General features: G+C 44.1%; 3 protein-coding genes across 5 annotated transcripts; 1 reads left to right on the top strand and 2 right to left on the bottom strand.

Annotated features, from left to right (window-relative positions):
• Positions 1–7,645: 7,645 nt before the first annotated feature.
• Positions 7,646–9,965, bottom strand: LOC130536084 (TLR adapter interacting with SLC15A4 on the lysosome). Its single transcript, XM_057051712.1, has 2 exons — positions 9,409–9,965; positions 7,646–8,974 (listed from the first exon to the last, which is right to left on the bottom strand). The coding sequence occupies exon 2, from the start codon at positions 8,970–8,972 to the stop codon at positions 8,103–8,105; it is 870 nt and encodes a 289-aa protein (XP_056907692.1). The 5' UTR covers positions 8,973–8,974; positions 9,409–9,965; the 3' UTR covers positions 7,646–8,102.
• Positions 9,966–10,116: 151 nt separating this feature from the next.
• Positions 10,117–16,750, bottom strand: rnaseh2b (ribonuclease H2, subunit B). Of its 3 annotated transcripts, XR_008953264.1 has the most exons (16): positions 16,358–16,750; positions 16,064–16,132; positions 15,686–15,793; positions 15,268–15,344; positions 14,760–14,874; positions 13,716–13,780; positions 13,507–13,612; positions 13,197–13,278; positions 13,076–13,121; positions 12,894–12,971; positions 12,614–12,703; positions 12,432–12,519; positions 12,197–12,333; positions 11,785–12,096; positions 10,904–11,041; positions 10,117–10,817 (listed from the first exon to the last, which is right to left on the bottom strand). XR_008953264.1 is itself a non-coding variant. In XM_057051677.1 (13 exons), exons 1-12 carry the CDS (start codon positions 16,419–16,421, stop codon positions 12,418–12,420), a joined length of 1,002 nt encoding a protein of 333 aa, XP_056907657.1. In that variant the 5' UTR covers positions 16,422–16,750; the 3' UTR covers positions 12,136–12,333; positions 12,409–12,417. The 3 variants fall into 3 exon arrangements, 2 of the variants coding, with proteins under 2 accessions (XP_056907657.1, XP_056907643.1); XM_057051677.1 differs by lacking the exons at positions 10,117–10,817; positions 10,904–11,041; positions 11,785–12,096 and having other exon boundaries at positions 12,136–12,333; positions 12,409–12,519; XM_057051663.1 differs by lacking the exons at positions 10,117–10,817; positions 10,904–11,041; positions 11,785–12,096 and having other exon boundaries at positions 12,136–12,333.
• On the top strand, positions 10,636–12,135 carry LOC130536091 (uncharacterized protein C13orf42). Its single transcript, XM_057051726.1, has 3 exons — positions 10,636–11,058; positions 11,138–11,282; positions 11,856–12,135. The coding sequence occupies exons 1-3, from the start codon at positions 10,636–10,638 to the stop codon at positions 12,098–12,100; spliced, it is 813 nt and encodes a 270-aa protein (XP_056907706.1). The 3' UTR covers positions 12,101–12,135.
• Positions 16,751–17,436: the final 686 nt, after the last annotated feature.

Here is a 17,436-nt window from a genome sequence, read left to right as displayed (position 1 = left end):
CAGTTGTAGCGTCCTTGTTGTGAATTAATTGTGTGGTGAACATATGCCACTGGGACGTGAGCTAATTATCCAAGGTTGAGTGGGACTCCAGGGGACACGCAGGGGGTTGAAACGGGAGATTAATGTGTCAGGAAGGAGAAGAGAGGGGATGTCAAGGTCAAACCCATGAGTTTTCACGCACTACTGACTCATAACAGCAAAATCTGATGCCTCCACCACATTCTCTCCCTTCAGTGGTTCCTCCACCAGCGTCTCTATCATCTGTTGTCGTAGAGTTCTTGTCTCACCACATTTGTGCTAACAACCGGCTCCCTACACGCGTGGCCCCTCCACCTGCACTCGTCTCCTGCATCTTATCCAAAGGGGTCGCGCCATAAACCTTCACGCAGCATCGCAGACACACATTCATCAGTGTTTGGGAGTGTCGGGGGGAGCAGCTCCTGACCCAACAAAGTAACTCACTAATTTATGCCACTCTATTTCACCCTTCATTGGTCCGGCAGCGCACTGACGACAGGGTCGTGTTTGCTCGAGGGACTAAATTATGACACTGTTTACTGATGGGCCGGGGCGGGCGGCTCCAAAATGAGGAAGGGCTTGAATAAGTCCAAACGGATTAAAGAGCATAATAAAGCAACCCACCAAAGTTTGGTTTGTTATTGTGTTTAAGAGTTGCGCAACCTCAGTAACAGATTTTCCAGCAGACGGTGAGTCATGCAGTCTGACTTCTGTGATTAAAGACCTGCAAGGCCTTGAAAATGCAAGTTTGTGGGCTTTTTTTTCTTTAATAAGCCAACATGAGGCCATTAAAATTCCCTTCTTTTCCGATTTGGTGCCAAATTATTTACCGTCTAAAATCACTTCCATACAGAGATTAGATTCCTCTGTGTCAGAGGGCACTCTGCAGCTCAAGAGTTGTCTTTTGTACCGGCCAAAGCACTTTCATCCTAACCAGTGACTTTCAGGCATTTATGTTTTTAAGTTTTGTTTTTTTTTCATAAATCCATGAGGACTTCTTTTCAATAATATGCTCAATATTTCTATGTAATGCAGCACAGAATGATGGAAATTTCTCTTTATTTCAACTGTGCATTGAAGAGAAAAAACATCTTTATTCCGTTATATTGAAATACATTAACCTTGACAAACGTTTTATATTGTGTTAAATATATACAGTATATATATTTTTTTATTTTTATTTTTTTCAAAGATTGTTTATGCAGAGCGAAATTAGTGAATGCCAAGGGCACATTTTTGCCACAGCCTCCTGCATGACCTCCAGTACTGTGCTGTCCTCCTCCATGCTCTTCACTGCATCTCCTACTTGTTCATCTGTTATGGGGTCAAAAGCTGTTAGTCACGCAGCTCTTCGTCATCAGAACTCTGCACATTTTCAAATTAGATCTCAGAGATGACTTCTTTCCAGTTTTTGTGTTTTGGGGTTTTTACTGACCATTTTGGAGGCCTCAACAACTCATGAAAATTTGCACACTTCAGTTCTGGTGAAAAATGTAAAGGATCCCAACTTGGCTCAGCAGCGCCACCTACATTTTTTCAAAACGCCTCCTCATTTGGGGGGGATGTGTATTATAAAAAGATGCAGAAAAACAAAACATTTGATCATATTGAGATTCAGCACAACTAGTCAACGTGGGCATTTTAATTTGTTAAAAACTTTCAGAGCTTCAGTGGCTGCAATGAGAAAATACCAGAAAAACATTAATATTTTACTTTACTTTACAAAAATCTTCTATTGATGATGGGAGAGTTTGGCATGATGGGAGCATCACTTCATCTGCCTCTCTTGTTACCCTGACGAACAGGAACAGGGTAAATCTGGACCCTTCAGACCACATGACTTTCTTCCACTGCTCTAGTCTCCAGTCTTTATGGTCCTGAGCAAATAAAAGCCTTTTCCCCACCGATTAGCCTCACTGATTAGCGGTTTACTTAAGGCTACACAGCCGTTTAGTCCCAACGTCTTTGGTTTCCTTCATATTGTGCATGTGGAAAGCTCTTTCAGTAGTAAACACAGCCCTGAGATCTGTTGTTCATCTATGATTTGATTTCAATAAACATTTTTGTGAACACTGATTAGTCTCAATGTTTTTCCAACCGCATTTGTTCCCCAAAGACGACGGTTCTTCATTTTCCTTCCTGTTTCAAAACATGCGTTTGACAAACTAGTTTCTACGTTTTCTCTGCTTGATGCAGCCAATGATTTGACCCCTGTCAAACATCTTTGCCACAACTACAGGATGTGTCTTTCAACATGGTTGCATCCGTCGCTGCCAGCTGAAAGATCATCACCCAGGCAGTGATTATTAACTATTTGCTTATTTAAATTCAGGTGGCAACTTTTCTGGCTGGCCACTCAGTATTATAATTTCAACTCAATCACAGGTCCTCCTGCTGGAGTTTGCTGTGACATTTCTCAATCTGATACAGGCAAATTTCAATTTCCTGCAGTTTTACTTTAAAACATGCTCAACAAGTTGGGGATGGTAGATTAGGAGAGTTGTGATATTACCTGTACTGACGTCCATGTGCAGGTGAGTCATATGCTCAGACTATACATTTGGTTGTTGCACGCCTATAAAATACTCCCATCTTCATGAAAATTGGCCACTGCTGCTGGTATGGGTCGTTTACATTGACCGGGTGCTGTGCCTCAGTAGCACCAGCTACTCCTGCGTCAGGACTCTGGGAACTTTGAGGTGCCAATCAAATACAGATTTTTTTATCATCATGTATCTATCTACCCTGATTAGCTACTGAATTTGCATTAACAAGCAACTGAACAGGTACCTAATAAAGTGGCCGTGAAGATACATATATAAATTGTCCAGATGCACAAAATGTCTTTGGCATCTACTGTGTAAAACAGTCAGAATTCTGATTTAGGTGGTCAATTGTGCCAATTTACGGGCCAAGTCCTACTCTTTAGGTATTGCATCAGATGGCCTCCATGCTCAGGGGAGTTCATTTGACTTGTGGCTTTTATATTGGTGATTAACTCTCTCATTCAATTCAAAGACACCTCCCCAGAGGGCTTTTTCTGAGTAGGCAGATTAAAATTTGGATATTTATAGAACATTTCCATCTGCGCAAGAAACTCCTTATAATGACTCACTTGGCTAAAGTTCTCAAAATGATTTGCGTAGGTGAGATGGCGTAAGCGTGCTACAAATAGATGCATTGGTTTATGAATCATAGAACCTGACACATTCATCTTTTAGCTAATTTTTTGAGAAGAAAACTGCTTTGACAGGACAGCTCAGATAATTTTTCACATTAAATTTGTCATTACAAAACTTGGTGACATTTTGTCACATGTCTGAACCCACTAGGGTCCTTTATGAGAACCTATTTTATTTATATTTAGGTTTTCTTCTTGATTCCTCCCCACAAATAAAACTACATACATAATAGTGGATAAATAGTTAATAGACCATACACTGTGCACCATGTTGAGTATTTATAATTATCTCAACATCCAGGGACACCTAGCTCGCTGTGGCCTGTGCAGCCTTGAGGCTGTCTGGCCACTGCATGGTCCATCTCCTTCATGCTTAAAGGAAGAAATTAAAATCTAATGGCAAAGCTGGACCCTCAGGCCTGCTTCTCACTGCAAGGTGACTACGAGGGACGGCGTGCAACTTATCGGCAAGTGAAGCATACATTACGCAAGAGTTGAACAAGGCTGTATGATTATCCAACGACTGAGAGCCATCCACTCGCTGACAAGCTGAATGAGTTCTACTGCAGGTTTGGGGGCGCATTAACATCCATTAGCCCCTCTGATTCTGACACCAGTCAACTGTCTGCATCCCCTGATCGCCGCTCACTCCTTTCAGGAGTCAGGATCCAGTGGTCAGGATGGGTCAGGAGGGTGTGTGTCAGCTCTTCGGGAGAGAGAAGCCCAGGAAGGCTCCAGATCCAGATGGCACGCCACCCTTTGACCTGTACTGAACAGCTCGCCCCCATCTTCACTCAGGTCTTCAACAGATCAGTGGAGACCCCTCATTTCAATTGTGCCAAAATAATCCCGGTCCCACAGAAATCATGCAGGAGCGGACTAAATAACTACAGGCCTGTTGCCATGACATCTGTGGTCATAAAAACCCCCTGAGAGGCTGGTGTTGTCTCAGCTGAAGGACATCACAGGACCACTGCTGGACCACCTGCTGTTTTCCTATTGTGCACAGATCAGTAGAGGAAGCAGTCAACATGGGACTAGAATACATCCTCCAACACCTCGACTCCCCAGGCCCTTGTGCAAAAATCCCGTTTGTGGAATTTAGCTCAGCGTTCAACAGCATCGTCCCAGAAGGCCCATATCAAACCGACCCGGCTCACAGTCCCAGGTTCCATCTGTCAGACATCACGACATTTTATTCAGGCCATTTACTGCATCACTGTGAGTTTCCCCTTCCCCTACCAACTTGAATCCACCAGTCATTTTATGTCAATTAGGCTTAATTATAGTTTATTATGTCTGTTATTTTGCGTAATGTATGTCTCCATATTGTCCTTACCTATACCTATAACCCAGAGGCAGATTTCTTGTATGTGCAAATTTATTACAACGTTTAACTATTATGCCTATGTTGAAACTAAAAAGACACAACGTGTATGTGAAGCACCGTCACAAATGGTAACTAACAAGTAACAGTGGAGGCTTTAAGAACAGGGCTCACACAGCTCCTCAATGGAGATCAATGGTGATGCTGGTGCAGCAGCAGAACAGGACGACAAGGGCAGGGCCACAACTGTGCCGAGGCAGCGGAGCACCCGTGCACGGGAGCGCTGGGGTCAAGGGTCACAGGGGAAGCTCGGGATGAGGGAGAGCGAGGGCCCATTCCAAGGTGCCTACAGCTTTAATTTCATGTTTAGTTCTCATGTATATGGTTCGGCTTCTTCATAGTTTAGCATGTCTTTTCAAAGGAACCTATAATTAAACTGTAATTAAATTACTATAATTTGATCATCCATCATTTTTAAACCTAATTAGACTTACAGTTGGTTGGAAAAGTGATTACACACACACACACACACACACACACACCCCTGCGGTAATATAGAGTCCCTGATCAACTTAACTTTAGACTTGGGGGTAACCCAAGAGATGGCTGACATGGTGAACCTTAAAGCAGGACCCCCGCTGTAATAGGATGTCTTTATTTAACTGAATAAAAAGTTTATTTTGCCAGAAACCAAGAAAATTATTTAAAAATCACATCCATTTTAAAATGTTTAGTAAAGCCATCAACTCTTTCAATACCTGAAACAAGCCTTTTCCACAGAAAGGTCTTCTTACAATGGAAATTTCTAGGCTTATTTAATGAAACAATGAAAACTGTGAAATGAATCTACTGCTTTGTTCTGAACGTTATGATGATATTTCGTTTGAAAATGTGACTCACCCCTGCTAGATTAAACTGGTGTATATTTTTGTTAAAATGTATCATTTAGCATTAGAGTGTATGAAAAACGAATTATAAAATCTGGCCACACGTCCGTGTGTAAGCTTCAGATTGGCCAAAATGCAAGGATAAAGCATCCAGCAATGAAGGACAAGGATGGAGTGGATAAAATTCTTGTTTTTTTCCTCAGGTTGCGTCCACGGTCACATGGCGCTGTTGGCTGTGCTCTGATGTATAGTGGTGTATTGCCACATTATGTAGCCCAGCATTGAGCACCAGTGCACCACATCCCACTTCCCCGCTGTCTCTCAAGGTTTCCCTATGTCTGCTTCTGCTTATCCAAGGTCATCCACGCCGCTGAAGGCTCCCTGCAACCTTGAGCAGCTAACTGGCCAGGAAATGTGTGTTCTCCTGTTCCACTACCTACATACTCCCCTGTCAATCAAGCAGGAACACGAGTGGGACTGTCATTAGCTGTTGTGGCAGTCTGCCATTAGGTCACTCCTGCGGATAAAATCCAAAAAACAAAGAACAAAAAAGGGGCCAGGCACAAAATGTAAGCCTCAAGGTCAAAACACTAATTGAATCAAGTGCTTGAGAGTGTACGGTAGTTTAAATTGCTTTAATGTAGTTTGTGCATGTTTGGATAGTTTCAGGGACATGTTTCTTAAGTTCACTGATGGCTGCTGCAATAGGGGACAAATGAAAAATGTTTTATTGACTCTGTCAGTACAGAATGTGGCAACTGCTTCATAGAATTAATACAATTAAACCAATTAAGACAGTTTTTCCCACCACTGTCTGCTTACATAGAAATCGTGGTCTCTGGCAAAACCTGTTGAGAGAGAGAAAAAAAATCAGAGGATCCTGACTGGAAACCTTGAAAGATGGCGAGTCTTTCTAAAATCATACTTTCACAAAGGAAGAAAAATATAAGTAAACAGTATATGTCTGTTCCAATTAACAAGGCCACATTCTGAAAGCTTTTTAAATAAAGGCAAGTCACAGAGTGCTACAGAGCATTAAAGCCACAATAGCGAGAGTGTATCTGGGACCTTGGCTTTGATATGAAATCTTGTGGCCTTGCCTTTATTGCCCTCCATGGTAAAAGCTCTTTGTGACAAGAAAATTACTTTATGAACCTCTGAAAAGACGTTCCAACATTTCAACCTTTCTGCTAGTTTCAATGCAGACATGAGAGTTGTTTTTTTTTACTGACTTTAGTATTAATCACCCTCTATTCCAGGACTTATTTCATGGCTTCGCCTCATTATTTGGTCTCGTCTTACCTGTCCTCAGAGAAGAAAAGGAGAAATTACAGCATAATTGGCCTTTTAATTAATTACTTGGAATCAAATAAGTAAAATACTGTACACTGCATCATTTGATTAATTGGGGGGGTTGAAACAAACAAACACCACTATAGCAGAGTTCAACTCAACGTTTCATAATCTCCCCTCAACCAAAAGTTCTGCTTTGCATTTCAAGGTCTGTGGAAGTCAGTGTGTTTGAGGGTGACCTGCTATGCTGGATGTCAGGGGAATCGCCTGGATACGCAGTCCTGTTTCTGTTTAGGTCTGTGAGACTTTGCCTCTTCTAACATGTAACCTGGAATGTCCAATCCTGAAAGAAGCAAAGCTGCATCTCTGTGACCCTGAGACTTCACAGGGACCCGACCGTGGCGCTCGACGCGGCGAACAGTGTCCTCCTGTGGCTCTCTGGACAGGAAACAAGGAAGCCGATCAAACCCGGACTCAGAAGGCTGCCTCTGCCTTCAACTGGAAAGGGGGTGCAGGCGGTTACGCACCTTTGATACGAGGAAACCTTAAAAAAAAAAACACCTGCCACTTTTATTCTGGAAAACTGAATACAGCCTTTGTGTCAATTTCTATCAATTCAAAAATAACAAAAGCAGCAAAGATGTGCTGAACCCACACAGAGAAGGATCAGGTTTCAATAGCAGGTACCAGCATCACTGCTTCAGATGTTGGTACTTTGGAGGCTGCAGGCTTACGTCCCGGTGCTGCTGGTGGCTGGTTGTTATTGAGTTTGGTAGTAAAAGCTTTATTATGCCATCATTCTGATAGATTTCACAATATTGAAGCTGTTTGCTAGTGTACAGACTGCTACAGCTCTCAGGCATGAAACAAACAGCCTTGTAGCATGAATACATGCATCACACATCCGTGCAAGGTCAAACACACCAAGTACAGCAACAATAAGCATGAGCGAGTGGAACTTTATTTGATTTAGGTAAACAACTGTGGGCCAAACCCTGGGGTGGTTCACACTGTTCTGAGCTGGCAGGGATGCAGCGACCTTCCATCCATAGAACCACAGAGAGCCTTTCATTTCAGACAGCCAGGGTGCACTGTTATGCAAACGTGCAATTGGTGCGAAAACAAGGGGATTGCCGGAGTTCACTTCCCTTTATTGTCCTCTCGAAAATGAAAACCACTCAGACGCACACACAGTTAACTTAATACATATTTATAGTATATTTAGTGATTCAACTGGGCTTGGTAATTAAAAAAAATATAAAATATTTTGCGAAGGTCTTCAGAATTGCTGCACAAATATTTGGCTACACGGAGCCACGTTTTACGCCGACATCAGCACGACTCTGACTGATTTAAATGACTGTAAAAGGGGAACGTGAGTTCCTTGACACGCCAGTTACTCGTCCTCATTCTCTGTCAGCTTCTCCTTGGATGGCTCACTGGAAATCTGCAGAAAGGGAGTGCTGATTTCACTTGATTGTTTGTCTCCAGCCACCCGCAGCAGGCAGCTGAGAACCATGTCCTTGGCCAGGCCAGCCTCCAGATTACCTTCCCGGCTCAGTTGTAAAGTGATCTGGTCTATGCTGGTCAAGACCATCTCCGAGCCCAGCAGAGGGCACATGGGGCCTGCCTGTGGCTCCTCTTCCCTGGCTATGTTCTCCATCATATACTGCTGGTACAAATCCATGAGTTTCTGCTCCAGGTAGCGATTTAAAAGAGAGTTGGAGTGCGGACCGTCACGATCGTGGAACAAAAAGCTACGCTCGCGAGTGCTCCCGAGCCTCCATCGATGGGAGCCTCCCCTCAGTGGGTTCAGAAGGCCGCCATGGGATGTGTGCAGTGGGGGGGAGTCCTCGACAGCTGGAAGGACATGAGAGGATTGCAGGAAGGAATCCAGGGTTGGTGGGAGCTGACCATCACTGACCTGGAGAGGCAGCACCTGCTCACCTCCTATTTGGAGGTCACTGTAGTCCTGACAGATGCTCTGGCAGAAGGAGGGAAGGAGGAAAGGGGGAGCGCCATCTGAGCGCACCTGAGCTTGGATCTCTATCAGCGGGGCAATCTGTAGGTCTGGAGGAGGGCTGTACTGGTTCAGCGACAGAAGAGGAGAGCTGTATGACAGTGGTGAGGCATCCCTGCTGTCTGCGCCACCTGTCTGCTCAGGCACTCTGGAACGGGTCCTCTGGAGAGGGTCAAGAGAGGGGAGGGGATCTACTTCCCCGAGTTCCCCATAAAGCATGCTCCACAATCGGCCTTCACAGAGCATGGCTGCAACAAAGACACACGCAGGTACTTAAAAAGTACATATTCACACTTCACTGATTGCATATAGCAAACTGTATTCCATTAATAAACGCTGCCTTTTGTGGCTCAAAACCAGCTAAATAAATGCATAAGATTTATTTACATATTATACAGAGGGACTAACCAAACGTTATGGTAATTTATAAAGTGAAGGCGAGATTAACGCTTTAAGCTGCAGCAGAAAGCTCTTACAAATCAAAGCTCTTTGAAATTAGGATCTATTTTTGCTGGTGTATAGTCGGTCTTCATCGTGTCGTGCTGAAATTCACAGGTTACTATTGTGAACATTTCAACAATTAATTAACTCCTGTTTTACTTTTGTTTTTTACTCTAACATTTATGTATCCCACAATTATTAGCATGAGTTTTTTTGAAGACAATGCCTAGAAGCCCCCTACCTGAATGGGTCTTTCAGCTGTCAGGTGTCCACAGTTGAGCTCAGCAGAGAAAGAGGCGTCACACAAACATCACTGGCTCTGAGAACAAGTGACTGAACGCAGTTGTTTTATTCTCCTGCAGAAAGGAAGTGAGACTGTCTCCTTTCTGCAGCTGAACCCATCGTGCTGCTGATGTGTATTTCTGCAGCCTTGCCCAACAATGTGGTTACATCTGTTTGTACTCACCTGAACTCAGTGGAAGGTAACAGCCGTTCCTGTATTCTTATCACCAAATGAGGAGGGGGAAAACTAAACTAAACCAAAAGAAAATCAGAGCTTCTGCTTTTCCAAAAATGAAAACAGGTGTGTGGAAAGCTGACAATAAAGGCATATTTTATAGCCAAAATTGCAAGAAACCGAGAGTTATACAATTCCTCTTTGAGACTGCTGTGAGGACAGTGGGGCTGCACAGCTGCTGTGGAGAACGTTTGGACCTACACAGCCAAAGCAGAAGTGTCACTCAGGAACAAAACCGCAAGTCATCACTTCCCCCTGCAAACCCCTCTCTATCCCCAACCCCCCAAACACACACACACACACACACACACACACACACACACACACACATACATTGTGCATGTAAGTCAGGCATCACATTTGAAAGATGAGTGGAACATGATTTAGTCAGGAGACCTAAGCTCCACCACCAGAACAATAATCCAGAACATCTTTAACCATTTTAAGGTTTATTTATAGATTTTGATTCGTTGAAATTATTTAGCCCTTTCAAATGTTGTGCAATGCTATTGAATGTTGCTTAAAAGAGAACAGAGAACCGATTTACACTGAGACAAATGTGCTGTTAAGACCAAAATACGATACACTGAACCTCTCTGCCCCCTGAGTCAGGCCATCTGACACTGTTGCACTACACCAAGTGTAGAGTTGCAGCCGGTGGTATCGTCACAATAGCGTTGCTAAGCAACATCCTCCAACACTATTAGATGTCAACTAACGTCAGTTTAGATAAGACGCTCGGGACAGTTTTTGATTCTCTGTCCCGATTATTTCAGCACCCCGGACAGCGACAGGACACGGAGAACACCTCTGGGCAGGTTTAAAGGACCCTTGTTTGTTTGTTTGTTTGATTCATTGATTACCTATTTGTTTAAAAGCATGGGTAGAAGAATCCCCACAAACAGGAACCTATGGGCAAGTCTGTAACACCTAAATAGTCCGTGCGGAGGAATGTTTAGGAAGCTTAATAATGTGTTCCGCCCCAACAATCAGGCGCACAGAGGGCGGGACGGTGGCTCCGCCGGTGTGTCCCGGTCGGAGCAGGACTATCACAGCGCCTGCACGGTCCGGCTGGTCCGCAGCACCTCCATGCTGGTGGTGGGGGAGCGGAGCCAGGCCGCTGAGGGTCCCATCTTAAAGCGGAGCAAAAGCACCGTTAGCATCGAGTCCACCCTGTTCTATTACCAGAGACAAGAGGACCGGATCTGGCTGTACTCACAGAGCAGAAACTGTCTGGAGTACCTGGAGGCGCTGGTGGAACTGAGGCGGAAATACACCCAAACGGTAGGGGACTTTACAAGGAGCGAGGCCGAGGCCGCGACGTCCCTCAAGAAGAGGCCGGCCCCGCCGCCACCGCCTGGGAAAGAAGAAGCGGTAAAAAATCTTAAATCCTCTCTTAAAAAGCGGCCGAGCGGAGTCAAAACAAGTGTGCCTGCCATTGTTTGAACCGTAGGCCCGGAGAACAAGGGACTCCGACCCCCCAGTCCCGAACGAGGAGGACACTTTGCGCTATTTGGACGCGGTCATCGCCAGCTGTGACAGCGAGGCGCAGCGCAGACCGTACACCGACGAGGGCCACGCAGATGTGGACTTTATAGGTGAGTTGCAAAGGTTTCTTTTTGGCTCTCTGGGAGAAGAAAACGCGAAGAATTTCACCTCATAAAAGCTTTTTTCCAAAAAAAGAAGTGCAGAAATGGCATCCTGCGTTTTAGTGTCAGCTTGAATAGACGTCAGAACATATAGGATGTAAAATGCAGCTTCTGACAGCTTTCTGCATGGCCCACAGCTTAGGCTCAAGCGTCAGAGCATCCGAACACTCGTGTCAAGGGAAAAGCTCCGTTTTTCTCTTTGATTCAAGGGCAGATTGGCGAAAGCAGCTCCGCCATCGTCGGGTCATTTAAATAGGACACTCGGAGACTCGGTCATTCCCACTGCACCAGCTTCTGAATGCAACTGGCTCATCCAGCCTCACCCCTGATGGGCCCCTCTTTCAAATTAAGATTGTTTATGAAACTCAACGTCCCTATTTCTGTCCCTCGGTGGACAGAGCTGACAGCAGATGAAAAGAGAAACTTGCTGAATACAACAAAAATTACTTACACTCATGGTGTATTTTAAATGTGGGTCTTGCTGCGCACGATCTTATCAGAAGAAATGTCTGCTCTCCTCAGTGGCTTCCACTTCAGCCCAACACGGCCTCCACTCCAACTGGGTTCTGCGGGTTCCCCGGGTCACGGACGACGGCGAGCAGGAAGCGCTTCCAGACTGTGCCAATCAAAGCGGTGGGAAGAAACGCCACAAGAACGGGTCCACGAGCAGCCGTCTGCGGCTGCAGAGGAACCCCATCCACCTGCCCAAAGTGGTGGAGAGCGCGCTCCAGACCCTGCGCTTCAAGCCCAGGTTAAAAAAGCACTGAGGGACGTTTGAAACAAATAAAAGCATTTTGATACATTTGCTGCTTGCATATTTAATTTTGTCTGGTTTATATATGAATCGTCACAATCGCCCTGACCCATGAGCAACGCTTCCACGTGTGCTTTTCAACAGAACCGAACCAGAGAAGTTGTCCTTCAGATCAGTGGAAAGCAGGATTTTCAGTGATATTGGCACCAGTTTAACAGTGAACACCCTCCACACTAGAACTATGGGCTGTAAAAGGACATGTTTCCTGAATAATATTCTTCTCATCGTTGCCAAGGGTAAAACGACCTGCAAAGCAATTACCTAATTATTCTAATAAAACACACCTCTGACATGAGGTATCACGAACGGGATTTTCCAGGGATTTATTTCACTCCGTTTGGGTGGAGACGTCCAGTACTTGGTTTCTCCCTCCTACGTTATGAAAAGGAAAAAGTGCCAACTGTATTTTCTTCTCTTTATTAGAAAACCAGAACTTCTACAAAACTTATTGCTTCTCCGTTTTGACCTTGGGGCTAAAGAAAGAGGACATGGGCTTCATGCCAGTCTTGTCCACCTTTGCCAGACTTTTCTGAGCAGCGGTCATCTTTTTGGCCGACTGGAATAAAGAGAAACACAAATTTACATGAAACAGTAGGAGGAAATTCAATTAATGTTCAAGCTGAGCGAAGAAAACTTCCTAGAGTCAGAGACAATCTGACCCAGGATCGCCATTGGCTGAAAGTCTTCCAGAAGGTGACAGCAAAGTTTCAGATTTAGGACAGGCAGTTCTCGGGACGACCACTCACTTTTCGCACAAAGTCCGCGCTGTTGAATTTGGTGTAATCCTCTCCTGCCTCCACCGGTTTGTCTGAAAGTTTCCGCTTCTGGCAAACAGAGTAAGAGTCATGTCACAAACGGGCTCACGCGTCGTCACAGCAACGTGGGGTGACGTCACCAGCTCGCTGCACAGTGCAGACTCTGCTCGTACCTTAGATGGAGGTTCTGTCTCTTTTGGGCTGGTGATCTCTGGTAACCTGAGGAACAGTAGAGGAAGAATGTTGGCGCGTCTGCACACTGCTGAGGGTCACCCGCTGAATGTGTGAACCTACTCTAAATGTTTGTGGAGAGCTTTGCTGAGGTCTTCACTGATGTACTCTGATATCAGTCCATGGGCATAGCGAAGGTAGTCTTCTGTTTAATTACAATGACAGAAAGAAATTATTAACAATACCATCCGAGACTAAAAGAGCTCAACACGAGTTTAATGTTTGAGGATCAGAACTCAACGTTATGAATTCTGCACTATCACTGCCATCTACTGGTCAACAGTATGCAAAGACAGGGACTGCCGCCTGTGTCTAAAAGCAAAGGGAAATCTTTAGATTTATATTTTACAGGGAACTGGCCCAGGTGACCTACCCTCATTGTGGTCTGACTCTGTCTTTACTCTGATATATGTCGTAGATTTGACTCCCTCTCCCACAGAGATGTTCCTTTTTTTCAGTGCAGCCACAGTCCTCTCAACCTAAACACACACACACACACATACACACACACACGGTTCTGGCACGGTTGGAAAAAACAGCAAAGTGGCAGGTGCAATTTCAGGGAAACAGCAGCACGACTACCTTTTTCTTTAACCAACTTAGCGTTTTCTCTTCACTGTATCGGTGGAATTTCCGGTTTCCGGTTTCTGGATGACATGAGACAAACACAGCATACACGACATTCCTGTAATGAATTGAGCACATCGCAGCATCGACAGGATATATTCTTTTACCATCATCAGCTGGCAACAAGTTATTTAGCCCCAAATGAGCAGCTTCTTGTTTATTGAATAACCATTTCAAAAGATACACCCTGTGGTCGTGGAAAACATGTGTACAGCAACAGATCTCAGGGCTGTGTTTACTACTGAAAGAGCTTTCCACATGCACAATATGAAGGGAACCAAAGACGTTGGGACTAAACGGCTGTGTAGCCTTAAATAAACCGCTAATCAGTGAGGCTAATCGGTGGTTTTATTTGCTCGGGACCATAAAGACTGGAGACTAGAGCAGTGGAAGAAAGTCATGTGGTCTGAAGGGTCCAGATTTACCCTGTTCCTGTTCGTCAGGGTAACAAGAGAGGCAGATGAAGTGATGCTCCCATCATGCCCAGTGCTGACTGGACAAGCCTGTGGTGGCAGCTCTGAGCTGAGGTTGCTGCACCTGCTCAGGTCCAGGTTCAGCAACGTTACGTACTCAGAGAGTGAGGTCAGCTGACTACCTGAAGATACTGAAGGACCAGATTATTCCAGCAATGGAGTTTTTTCCCCTAATGGCTCAGCCAAATTCCAAGATGACAATATCAGGATTCATTGGGCTCAAATTGTGGAAGAGGGGTTCAGGGATCATGAGACGTCAGTTTCACACGTGGTTTGGCCAGCAGAGTCCAGACCTTAATCCCAGTGAGAACATTTGGGATGTGCTGGAGAAGAATTTGCATAGTGGTCCGACTTTCCCGTCGGCAATACAAGATCTTGAGTGTGAGATCTTTTTTGTGGCAGTGTATCAAAGGTTACATGAATACAGAAAAAACCCAAGGCTCCATTTCTACACTGCAGGAATGAACAAACTGGACTGATTGTTAGCAGATCTCCCAGCAATGCTGACTTCAAACATAAACTTCACCTTTTTCCTCAGCAACGTGGTGCAGGGAGCCAAGAGAACGAGTGCAGCTGAGCAGCCTTGAGCAGGCTGGGAACTCTTCATCCATTACAACTTGATTCACAGGCTGAAACTTACCCTGAGCATCAAAAAGCAAAAGATAAAACAGAAAGTCTAGCTCATAAATAAGTTAATTTGGGACAAATACCCTCTGGCAACTTCAAAAGAAGTCTTTCATTAATAATGTATCTTATCTATTTGACTAGGATTTGAAAAACCAAATCCAAAAGCAGCCTGAACTGTACAGTATATAATAACAAAGGTTTACATGTAGCTGCAAAGATCGTATATGTCACCATAGCGTTTTGGGTTTTATTTTCTATGGTACAGGATGCATAAAATTACATTTGGTGCTGTCCAAGTAATAACACAGAAAGCTGACTATTCATCTTCCAACAGCTGTGGTTTAATTTGTTATCAATGAACTGAAGCTGAACCATGGATGACAAATTCAATGATTCTTGCTTCTTACCTCAATTCCAGATTTGATTAAATAGGGTAAAATCAGATAGAGCGGATCCATTTGTGTTATAAAGAGGAGCCTCCCATCTGTGACAAACAAGGAGACGTGTCAACATGGAATCAGCACAGCGATTATTTGGACGCCTACATTTGACGCCATCGCTTTTTCGACAAATTGAAATCATGAAATTATTCAATAAACACCTCAAAAGAAGCTATCCAATATATATTTTGCATTGTCCGAGAGTCAAAAGAAACCGTTGATGCTTCAACCGAAATCATCAAATACTTGTATCTTTTTTCCAAACAGGAGGAAGTTAAGTGACTTCGGTGGTGATCCAAGAAGGCATTAATGCAGTGGTCAAGTCTAAGACAACCCCTGTGAGCAAACCTTAGTGTTTGTGTAGTTAGTAGTTAGTTAGTGTTACCTCTCTGTACAGTCTGGCCAACAAACCAGGAATGGAATTCTTCTTCAAAGGCCTTGACCTCATAAAGCTGAACGTCCCCACTGCTCAACATGTACAGAGATCCTGCGTCTGTGGTGAAAGAAATGCACGCCGGTGTTAAACTAATCTGGAAACTACACCATGAACGCACAAATGTAAAATACTGTCAGCTCGTATGTTAAAAGTGTTGCACAGGACATTTAATCACATGACAGAATCCATCAACATTACTGAGCTAGAAAGTCTAACTAAATCTGATGGAACTTTCAAACGTCACCACATAAAATTGCTTCTTAAATGTTCTTTTAACCTGCAATTATGCCTGCAGGTAATTGCTTAACAAATGAGAGGTAAATGCACCTGTTGATGGATTCCTGAGCCTCACAAAGGTGGGGTCGCTGCCGTGCGTCTGTGCGTCCATGACGGGGTCTGCAACAACACAAATAACGGTACAAATAACGGTACAAACGCAGAAAGGGTCCCTTTAAATTAAATTGACTTGACTTAACGCTGACTTTCCCGAGCGTAGGTTTTTGTGAAGCGAGGCAAATTGCTAACACTTATCGAACGTGAGGATCATTTGATTGACAGTGAAGCTATGGCGTCACTCCAAAGTAAGCTAGCTTTAGCTCAGTCTTCATCCGTTTAACCTACCAGCTGCGATGACAACCCAGCTGTCACTTTGAACCTGAGGCGTCCGCTTCTTTTTTGCTGTCATGATGGGCTACTCAGCAGTGTTAGCACTGCTTAATGTTATTTTAAAATCTAAGAGTTTAACGCGCTTGTGATTCAGACCACATCAGTCACTTCGGGGGGGCGGCATGAGCTCGGAAAAGGCGCCTCTCTCCGGCCTGGATTTCCCACTTTTGCCAAACAACAGACATACATACTGTTTTCTTTAAAGCACCGTCTGGTAATTTCGCTGAAACACGTGAATAATTCTCAAGAGTCATTAGACAATAAATAAATAACTATATAAAGAAATAGTAGGACAAAACTGAGATAGACAAAACTTTAGATATTAAGTTAACCCCGCTCTCATTTTGCAGTGGAACGTTCCGTTGACGTGTAAACAACATGCAGTCAGGCCATGCAGCCTCTAGAGGTCACTAAATAGCTTTCAAACTAGTTACACGGACTTTGGGGTCTGTCCTTTTTCTTAACTAATGCACTTTATCTGAGTGGCAAGCATAGCCTGGTCGAATAAATAAATAAATAACTTAATAAAAAAAATGTTTAGCCTCAGGATATTTTGAAAATAATTGCCCTTTGGCGCTCTGCAGGATGCATGAGTCTTCCTTTCAGGATGCTGTGTCTCAATTTGTCTTTCTTTCTCAGGATAGGATTTGCAGTGTGTGTGTGTGTGTGTGTGTGTGTGTGTGTGTGTGTGTGTGTGTGTGTGGTGTGTGTGTGTGTGTGTGTGTGTGTGTGTGTTTTGGGGGGCAATTTGTCCTGGGTGAGTCTTGTAAACATTGGGGTGGTGCAGTGTCCTAGTGAGAAGCAGAGGAAAATGACACCTTATGCAGAGTGATTTATGATATCAATATATTCATTCCATAATTCTTTTTTTCCGTTTTACAGTCTTTTTTTTTGTCCAATTAACATAATTTCCTGGCAAACCCTTTTCTCTAGATAAGGACACATTTTAAACCCCATGAATACTGCTTGAAGTCAGTTTGGTTTATGTTTTAGTAATAGCAGACAGAAAGCTGGTAAGATGTTGTCTGTGAAAT

This window comes from Takifugu flavidus, chromosome 1, assembly GCF_003711565.1.
Source record: "Takifugu flavidus isolate HTHZ2018 chromosome 1, ASM371156v2, whole genome shotgun sequence".
NCBI lineage: Eukaryota > Metazoa > Chordata > Actinopteri > Tetraodontiformes > Tetraodontidae > Takifugu > Takifugu flavidus.
This window is presented reverse-complemented; position numbering and strand designations above follow the sequence as displayed.